At 38.6% G+C, this 10,798-nt stretch overlaps 1 protein-coding gene across 1 annotated transcript; it reads left to right on the top strand.

Annotated features, from left to right (window-relative positions):
• The first annotated feature begins 2,614 nt into the window (after positions 1 to 2,614).
• Positions 2,615 to 10,549, top strand: DBI (diazepam binding inhibitor, acyl-CoA binding protein). Its single transcript, XM_015825613.1, has 4 exons — positions 2,615 to 2,762; positions 4,227 to 4,344; positions 9,319 to 9,381; positions 10,298 to 10,549. The coding sequence occupies exons 1-4, from the start codon at positions 2,754 to 2,756 to the stop codon at positions 10,372 to 10,374; spliced, it is 267 nt and encodes an 88-aa protein (XP_015681099.1). The 5' UTR covers positions 2,615 to 2,753; the 3' UTR covers positions 10,375 to 10,549.
• Positions 10,550 to 10,798: the final 249 nt, after the last annotated feature.

Raw genomic sequence — 10,798 nt, 5'->3', positions numbered from 1 at the left:
TCTATCACACTATGCCCATTGTTACTATTTTCGTTTTTATGTTATTTATTACTGTAAGGGTTTTTTTAGACTTTTATCTATGTTTCTATTAGCTCTTTCATTTATTGCTGTGTGCCACCCAACGCCACCTTTGGGGAGTGGGAATATGAATTTGATTAATAAAAAAACAGGACAAAAAGTACAAGGTAGACTCAGCTACAGTGGAGATGAGTGCATTCTTAGAGGAGCTAAAGGACCAGGTTAGGGACAGAATGCCGTGGAAAAATGTATGTGGTCACTAAGACAACAACTTGATGGCATGCAGTCAATTAGTCAATCTCCCTTGAAAAGGAGACATTCAGGTTGTGGGTTTCTTGCCTGCCTAACATGTTGGAGTTATGGGGAAGGTGCCCGGTAAAGACATCTCTCTGGAAGATAGATGATGGCAACAGCATCTATCAAGGACAGCACCACAAAATGGGCCAGAGTATCTAAAACCCTGAGAAAGTTGGGGATAGGAGGGTTGAGATTGCTTACTTTTCACTCTACGCCAGGAGTGTCCAACCTTGGCAACTTTAAGGCCTATGGCCTTCAACTCCCAGAATTCCACAGCCAGTCATGCTGAGTGAGGAATGCTGGGGGTTGAAGTCCATAGATTTTAGAGTTGCCAAGATTGGACGTTCCTGCTCTACAGGATCATCCTTGTTTTACACATGCTTCCTGACTGTCTCTACATTTATTTATGTTAGGGAAATATTTTAAAAGATCAAATATTGGATTCTTGGTGTTTGCCAAGCTGAGTTATTCTCACAGACAATTTACTACTTTAATGAGGGAATGATCAAGAAGGCACCACACCCCAAGTACGATTGGCAGAGCAAGCACAGCAAAGTCCACTTTTCCGGCACTGGTAATGTTACCTAACCTGGTAAAGAAACATCTGGAAGAAAATAACCCAGATCAACAAATGCCAAGAACCCCAACATTTCAACACTGAACTATATATATTCTCTACTATTGGGGGGGAGACCTCTTTTCCAATCCTGAAGCCCCTCTGCAACCATGTTAACAATTAATTAACCTTATAAAGTAGTGATCTGGGCTTCCACAATACTCTCAACCACAACAGCTCAACACTGAGCACCTTTACAACTTGCTGAGTCATAAACTGAGCAACCATATTTTAAGCCTGCATGTCATTGCAAACCCAACTTTGCCATACTTTCTTGCTTTAATGATGAAACAGGACCCTTATACTTTCATCATACCATTTCACATTTTGCATTGACTTAAGTTCTAGCACCATTAAATATAAAAAAAGAAAAAGAAAATGGAGCTTGCTTTGGGAAGCCTAACGTTAAATGTACTTGAAAGTCATGCCTGATCATGTTGGAAAATGAGGAAATAAAAAGATAAGGATCTGTACAAGAATAACATGTGTTCAATAGGTTGCAGTGGCAAAACTGAACATAACTATACTTGTTCTGCCACTTGCTTCTACCGAACAAGCATTTGTTGTTGTTGTTTTACAATATTTTATTAAGTTTTATAAGATTAGGGGAGGGATAGGGTCAATATAGGGTTCAGGGATGGGGTTGGGATAGGGGTAGGTACAACAATGAGGTTGCCCCCAATAACATTTCCAAGATTTAGCAAGCAGACTATTGTCCGGATACAAATATTCGATAACAGTAATTAATATAGTAGTAAATAGCTATAGTCAGTGAGAATAACAGTAATCATAAAGAGTATCGATTAATCAGTATATATCATTCATCTTATTAAATATCCCAATCATTTCTTGCTAGTTCATTTTGCTAACCATTGGTAAAAGTTTTCCCATGTTTTAAAATAAACTGAGTCTTCTTTCGCTTTAATCTCTAAGGTTAGTCTGTCCATTTCTGCACATTCTAAAAATTTTCCTAATTATAATCTCATCAGATGGTATATTTTCATTTTTCCAATATTGGGCAAATGCTATTCTCACAGATGTCAATATATGTAATATAAAATACTCATTCTCTTTCCCATAACTGGGTCCTAATATCCCTAACAAAAACAGTTCTGGCTTAAATTCTTAAATTCTATCTAGCATTTGTCACCCTCTCTGCAATTGTGGGGTCGAAGTCTAGCTCCAGCTGTGCAGTTGGCACACACAGTATGGACTTTGTAATACTTGAAATATGGTGTTTGTAGTACCGTTGCACTGGCTAACCAACATAGGTTTCCTTGATTTGGCCATCACCAGTTCTGCAGATGCTAAGACAGCTGAGCACGATTTCTGGAGGACTCTCCCGCAATATCTTAAAAACTTCAGGCAAAGGGCAAAGTTTCTGAAGAAGACAATGTAAGACTGTATTTGCCTATAACGAACCTCCCCAGGAATAGAGGATCCTTTTTTACTTTGATATTTTATTGTGTTGATGAAAATCAGGTTTTATTCTCTTCTTTCTACCCTTGACCTAATCGGGCCGGCGTCTCCAAGCTTCCCTCAGCAACCGGACGTGATGCTCCCTCGCCACTCTTCAGTGAGCGCAAACTCTTGTCTCCCGTTCAGTCGACGCCGTCCATCAGCTCCTTTGGAGAGACGCGATTGAATGAAGAGGCGGAATTCTCCGCCCTGCCCCTGTGATTGGTCGGCATCCCACTGGGCTGATGAGTGAAATAGTGGCGCTGGCAAAGCAAAGAAGCTGGAAAAGGAAAGCGGGTATTTAGCAGTTTGAGCGGTCTTCGGTCTTTCATTCCTATCTAGGACCTCTGAATACCTTGCCATTATGACGCAGGTGAGTTCTAATACCCTCCTGGGACCGAAGAGGCCAAAGCATCTTGCTTCCTCTCTTTTGAATTCGTCTTTTGCCTTTTATTCGGGGGTGGGGGAGGAAAGACGGATGTGCGCGCCGTGCCTTCTGACTGCCCCCCCTCCCCCCGCGCGCGCCCATTTTCTTCCTTTTATTTCGTCGCTAAAGAAACCTTGCTAAAACTAAACCTCATAGGGCCAAATCCCAATCATTCTTCGGTTTTCGTATTGCTGGCGACTTCGCCCTAGCAAAGCCGTGGGGAGTTGTCTCTGCAGGTTTCTCGGAAGTGGTTTTCCATTTGCAAGAGTAATAATTGTTTGAAATTGGGTTCGGCGTCTTAGAAAACCTATTCAGGGAAAATAAAGTACCTTAAGGTGTTTTTTTTGTTTGTTTGTTTTGCCGGCTGCTAAAATGCGTTCAAAACCCCCTACAAAAAAGCAGTTTCTCATCCTTGCGGGGGGGGGGGGAAGGAAGGGCGGCAAATAAGTTCTTTGTTTCCAATGCATCAGTGAAACAATTGGCAATTGTGGCCACAGCTGAACGCTGAAGTGGGTGGTGTTTGCTAGTGTAGCTTCTTTTGATAATNGTGGGGAGTTGTCCCTGCAGGTTTCTCGGAAGTGGTTTTCCATTTGCAAGAGTAATTATTGTTTGAAATTGGGTTCGGCGTCTTAGAAAACCTATTCAGGGAAAATAAAGTACCTTAAGGTGTTTTTTTTTTTTGTTTGTTTTGCCGGCTGCTAAAATGCGTTCAAAACCCCCTACAAAAAAGCAGTTTCTCATCCTTGGGGGGGGGGGGGGAAGGAAGGGCGGCAAATAAGTTCTTTGTTTCCAATGCATCAGTGAAACAATTGGCAATTGTGGCCACAGCTGAACGCTGAAGTGGGTGGTGTTTGCTAGTGTAGCTTCTTTTGATAATTTACGTAACAATGTTCAATGGAAGGGACTTGTAGAAACTAATAGGACTCGCAGGGGATAGACCAGGGGTAGGCAACCTTGGCTCTTTTATGACTCGTGGACTTCAAATCCCAGAATTCCTGAGCCAGCCACGCTGGCTCAGGAATTCTGGGATTTGAAGTCCACGAGTCATAAAAGAGCCAAGGTTGCCTACCCCTGGGATAGACCCAATTACAATTCTGAAACCTCAGCTGCCCAGCAGTTGGAACCTTATTTCCGCAACGTTTCACAACCCAATATCACACTTTTGATCTCTGTAGGCTTTGTTCAAGCAAGCACTCCTATCTGTGTAGGTTGAAAATAGAACGCTCTGTGCAAGCATCCCATAATTCAAGTTGAAATCGTTGATGGGCGCATTGCATTTAGTGTGGTGTAGTTAGGTAAAACTGAAGAGCATTTTAAAAATGACCGTTCTTGGGTTGAATACAATTAAGAATGGACAGCTTTCAACCGTGGGAGCACTAACCTTTTTTCTTGTTGCATCTACTGAAATAGGCAGAGTTTGATAAAGCAGCTGAAGAAGTTAAGAACCTGAAGTCCCCACCATCAGATCAGGAATTGCTGGATCTCTACGGCCACTTTAAGCAAGTTACAGTTGGAGATGTAAATACAGGTAAGAACTAGTAACTGTATGTGCACAAGGTTGCAGTATCTCAAATAAATAAATAAAACCTAGGAGTCCAACCTTCTCAACTGAGCAAAACCTTTTCAGAATTGATATGAACAGAACCATTTCCACAAAACCTATGTACTAAAAATACAAATGAATATTGAGCTGAAATCAAGATCTGACTCATTTAGCTATACCAGGGATAGGCAACCTTGGCTCTTTTATGACTCGTGGACTTCGATACCCAGAATTCCTGCAGCAGCCCTGCTGACTCAGGAATTCTGGGAGTTGAAGTCCACAAGTCATAAACGAGCCAAGGTTGCCTATCCCTGAGCTATATGCTCTTAACTATTAAAGTGAAAGTAGAATAGTTATAATCATGACAGTCTTGCTGATAGTTCAACTTGACTTTCCAAGTTGAGAATTCCTTATTTGGTCAAAGATAAGCTACAATAGAGATGAAAACCATTTTAACATGCCTAAAAGATCATTATTCTGACAGTACTAAAAGTAATATGTGGTATTAAACATCAATGACTTATAACTTCCTGTAACATTAAAATTAATTCCTTGGCGAAATATATCCCCAAATATATATTTAAATTGTGCTTGATTTATTCCCATCTTGTGTCTAAAACCTTGAAGTATCTTTGATCAAGCAGAGATTTGAACCTGCTCCCTAATCCGACGTGCCAGCCACTACATCATGTATGGCATAGTCACAACTATAACATGCCTATTACAATATGTTCGTTCATATACTTCCCTATTATTAGATTTATATCGTGCCTTTATTTTATGCAACTCAGAGTAGGAACATAATGTTCCAGGACCTAATTTTCCATGCAACAGCAACTCTGTGAAAGGAGACTGGATTAAAAGAGTGGGTGACCCAAAGTCACCCAGCTGGCTTTCATGCTAAAGGGAAACTAGAACTCACAATCTCTCCTGGTTTCTAGTCCAGCACTTTAATCATGACACCAAACTTTCTATAACATTACTGGTCACAATGATTGCAGTGGTCCTTTAATACCATGGTATTGTTCAGGGTAGCCCTCTTTCTTTTGATGTCCTTGGACATCTAGAATTTCCTAGCCAATATGTTTCTGTGTTACTTCTGAGAATCTGTATGAGATTGCAAACAATGTGATACTACAGTGCATCTTGGGATTCTTGATCTACTCATTTTAGCTAATCCTCATAAAGCAATAAAGGCCAGGTATGGTGGAACTTGTGGTTAGTGTCTTAAGCAATATTCTACAAGCAGACCTAGCATTTTTTGATCCTTAGGAAGATTCCATGTTCCAAGCAAGATAGACAATTAGAGAGAGGAATTAAAGCATTGCATAACTAAGAAATCTGCCTTATTGGCAAACGTTTTAGCCAACATGCTATGTGAGTGACTTGTGCAAGGACCATTATACTTGAGGCTTCTTCTGTTTGATGGAGATTAATTAAAATGACTACACAAAGAACCTTGGCACATATCATGGAACCGTTCCAGAGTAGGAGTTGTGGGAATTGCAGTTTCAACTTCTAAAATTATGGTGGTTATGCAGCCTTCTTTTCCACTGAACTTTCATTTATAGAATGGGTAGTTAAATTGAAAAATTGTAACCTAGTTTTCTTGACCTATTTTTGCATGAATTGTGATATAAGAAAATGATTATAGAAGCCAGGCCATGTTAGTGCATGAAGTGTTTGATTTTGCAATTGTGAGGAAACAAGTCAAAATACCAGAAGTTTTTATTTTAGTTGCAACAGAACATAATGTTATAACAGACAAATGGCAGAAAATATAATTTGTTTTGCATGACTGCGCCTAGCTTTATATTTTATGAAGAGGACAATCTGGTGCCTTGATAGAAGATGGGAAAATATTTACTAGTAATAACATTCAATTAACACCTTATAATTAGCTAAGGTTATATATCTGTATAACTACAGACCTGCATGATTATGTTACAGGAAGGCTATCTAAAAAACAACTAAATGAGCTATAAGCATCTGTTTCATAAAACCTTTAAACTGGAATAAGCCTAGTGAAGTCCAGATTTCTTGGCCTTTGTAAGCCATCTTCCTTGATCAGCATAGCCAATGCTTGTGTTAGTTGTGGTCTAATTGATGTAAATGATACCAGATTCTCTGTGTCTGCTTCAAGATCTTCTGTGTAAGAAAGGTAAGTTGATGTAAGAGAATTAAAAAAAACCTTAGTCTAACAGTCCTATTTAAAAAATCATGAGAATGCACTTATGTTAATCATGAGAATTGAGCCTGGAGGCAATTCTTTATCATAAACCCTAAACCATTTCACTCACCATCTGCTATTATGTACTCGCCTACTTAAAGATTTGGCCTATTGTGTAACTGATCCAAACTTTAGAGGAATTTAAAATATTGCCCCTCTTTTATACTTAGATGCTCTTTATGGTTTTGAATAATTTTGCTTATTCATATAAGAAAGGAAGTATAAAGTCAGCTTGGAGATCAAAACAATGAGACATGGAAGCCTCTTCCCTAATATAGTTGCAGCTATACTGAGACTGTTGGACATTTGAGGGGGGATGTAAAACTCCTACTGAGCATTGCTGGCATCTCTGCTGGGGAAGCGAAGGACAGTAGCTCAATTTTTCTCTGGGTTAGTGCTGCCAATTAGAGCTCAAGGTCATCCATTCTGCCTGGCAAGGAGCGGGTTTTTTTCAGACAGTCTCATTGCCAACTTTGAGAATTAAAGTTTTAAAGTGACAGATTATTTGTTGCTTAGGCAAAGTTTTGGGACAGAACAGATCTCCAAAATACGTTTCATGTGAGATAAGTACACAATCCTGTTTCTTTTGTTCTGGTGACCTGTTGGAATAAAAATGCCAAAAATGGACAGTTTGTCAAGGACGGGAGACTATTCTGCTCAGATAGCTATCCCACCAGGCCAAAGCAGACACCATTTATTGAGAAACAATTAGAGTCCATGTTTACAGAACGTGTTAAAAGGAAACGTTTTGTATGAATGTTCACAGCAATATTTTCATCCACATGCTTTGGTTTTACCAAGATTTCAGACTCAGTGTATCATTCAGGGTGGGTGTGATGTTATATCCCTTTCACTTGGATTATTATGCATAGTTGTATTGATGAATACTTGGTTGGGGTTAACCAGGAATCTAAAAGACTATTCATGTTGAGTGCACACAGCACACCGAGTCTAGAGCAGGGGTGTCAAACTAGCCGCGTCACACGACATGTTGCGACATATTGCTACTTTTTCCCTCCTGCCTGAGCTGGGGTGGGCGTAGCTTCCACGTGACACATCCGGCCTGCGGGCCAACAGTTTGACACCCGTGGTCTAGTCTTGGGTAAAGCAAGCCCAGCAAAGGGTTAAAATGGCACTCCGTTTAAAACTCAGCATAAACATGGCTAGAAAGTTCCATGGAGGTTGTCTAGAAAAAGGGTGCCATCTTTTATTCTCACAATGGCTTTAAGGATCCAAGAACCAAATGTCAGATTAATTTGAATTATTGAAATACAATTTCAAATGCAATTCGTTGTATACTAGTTACAAGTATAATATAGAGCACAATCTCTTCTCTAGAAGAAGATGGGGTTTTAATATGAATAATTTTAGAATAGAATCTATTTTTGCCTTTCATTAATAGAGGAGCTACTTGCTAGAACCAAATATCTCTCAAAATTGGGGATATGTTCGTTACTTACTTGTTTTATATCTTGCTATTCCATTCACGGGGATGATAAAGGAGGCAAGCAGACATAAAATAAAGCAAATTGTTCTTGGAAATTTCCAAAGTTACTCTGGAAAGTGCAGGAATAAATTTATAAGTACAATACTTGAGTATGAAAGGCAGGTTATTTCATATGGAGGTAAATGTTTGTTTTTAATGGTGGATTTATACTCTATCATTTCACACAAAGTGTACCTTTTAATGCAGTATGTAAGTAGTTGATTTGCAACTGCTTGAAGTTATGATGGACCCCCAAAAGCTACTTGCAACCAGATTTCAAAGTTCCAATGTTGCATGCACACACAGTGTCATGTGACTGTACTTCGGGCACTGGGCAACTGGCCCACATTTGCAGTGCTCTGTGGTCACATGACCATGATTTACAATGTTTTGAAACAAGTGTTTACAAAAAGTGCTTCATAGCGAACAATGGATTCACTTAACAACTGCCGCAAAGGTCCTAAAACTGGAACCAGTCTCATGTTGAATGCTTTACAAATGTCATGATTTACAACCATAATTGCCAGGCTCAAAACAATATAGTAATTATGTCAAGAACTACCTGTAAAGCCTGTTTTCAAATCTTTGTGACCTAATCTGCAGCAGAGAAATCTGACTTCTGCGTGAGTGTAACTGTAGATAGGCATGTTAAGCTGAATGATGCAAGCAAAGCGTGTTCATATGTATACCAAGATCTCCATTGTACAGGTACATATTCATGGTAGCTGGTTTTCAGGCTATATAGAAAACGTCTTTGATCTATCAACAACTACACTACATTGACTAGGTAGAAAAAGATTACAATTATCAGCACCATTTCTTCTGTGGTTTTCTAGTAAATGTCATGGATCACTAAATAGTAATTGTCCCACTCTGGCAGGATGTTAAGTTAGAAAAGCTACATATTTTTTTTTTTAGCTAACTACAAGAACTTATCAATCCTATTGCAATCAAACACTTTTAGTGTTGTGGCTGGTCATTAATGTCTGTTAAAAATGTACTTTTATTCTCTCAGTAAGCAAGATTAAATAGTTTGGCATATAAAATAGAACCAGGAGAGCCTTACATTTTTTTATTTCAAAACTGTCTGATTACAGGGTGGTTGTTGTTATTGTTTTTTAAAAAAACTCTTACATAGCCTGTAAAATTAATGAAAGTTGTTTTTGCTCATGTGAAGTTTTCTCAAAGCTGTGATTTGTACTACAAGCACATCTAAGAGCCATGTGAAAATGTTTTGTTTCAGAACGCCCTGGAATGTTTGATTTAAAAGGCAAAGCCAAGTGGGACGCCTGGAGTAAATTAAAAGGTAGGCTTTGGCAAATGAAAATGACAAATGTGACTTGAGACTTAAAAGTACCAATTCTAACCAAATCTTCAGCCTGCAAATGAAAACTATGCCATCTCTTACAAGTGATTTGTTTGGTGGCATGAAAGGCTATTAACCTTTGCACGTACTTCATTTGCACAAGGAAGTCATTAAAATTCAGTGCCAATCTAAAAATTCTTGAAGAAATAAAAGGATAGAAATACCTTACATTAGCCAATATTGTTCTCTAGGCAAAGTCTTATCTGAATATTGATGGTTTTACATTAGAAAGTCATCTATAGTAGAACTTGACAATATAAGGATCTGAAAGTTTAGTCACGATTCCCAGATAAATTGAATTGATGAAAGGCATTGCTTGTTCTTTACCAAAATTTAGGGCTTAAATCAAAATTCAACATTATTAACCACAAGGCTATAAGCTAGTCCTTTTAAATGCACAGTGCTCAGCATAAGTTAATATTAATATATTTACTATTCTTTTAATTGATTATTGATTTTTTTTCCCCGGAAGTTTACAGGGGGAAAAGAATGGAGGTTTTGCAGGGAGCTTTTAATTGACACACTTCTGGAGTCGTCAAACAATCTTTTGATCTTGATGATTTCCCACAAAGGAAACTTGCATGCATTTACAACAGTTTTGTGTTAATCTTCTGTATAATTTCAGGTTACAGAAGCAATGGCTATCACTGTTTCTTCATAGGCATAACAAATAAAGTCACTTATCTTTATGCAATAAAGTGGCACACTGGAATCATTGCTTACACAAGAACTCCCCAATTGGTTGTCTTAAGTTTGTTGCAAAAGGGAGAAATTGGAGTGGAAAATAAATAGGAATTGCCAATATTTTCCTAATTCGTTTCTATTCACCCAGCAAAATCTTTTTTTTTCCCTTCAGGTATGTCCAAAGAAGATGCAATCAAAGTATATATAGCCAAAGTTAATGAGCTGAAGGACAAATATGGAATGCAATGAACTCCTGCCTGAAGGGAATATGCTTTACTAACAATGTGGATACTTAAATTGTATAGTACACAATACTGCCAACAGTGCCAAACATTTGCCACTTCTGAATAGCAGTGTAAATTTTCTTCTAATGGTTTATAGAATAAAAATACCAGTCAGTGTCAACTGATTGGTAACAACAGCTTCTTCTGCTTGTTACTCATTAAAGCGCTAAGTATGAATTTCCCATTACCAAAAATGGCTGTATTCATAATAACATGTAGAGATAATCAGGGTTTACTGGAAAATCTAAGAAGGGTTGGTTCACATCATATGCTTATTCACAAGTACCGGTAGACAAACCAGATTTTAGTTTTGTGTGTTGCATGAGGCAGCCCCTGATTTGCCTGTTCCTCCTTTGGGAACCTGGTATGGGGGCTTTTTCAGCAACTCA

This window comes from Protobothrops mucrosquamatus, unplaced genomic scaffold, assembly GCF_001527695.2.
Source record: "Protobothrops mucrosquamatus isolate PMUCROS unplaced genomic scaffold, P.Mucros_1.0 scaffold_200, whole genome shotgun sequence".
NCBI classification, from domain to species: domain Eukaryota; kingdom Metazoa; phylum Chordata; class Lepidosauria; order Squamata; family Viperidae; genus Protobothrops; species Protobothrops mucrosquamatus.
Note: the sequence above shows the minus strand (reverse complement) of the source record. Positions and strands in the feature narration are given on the sequence as shown.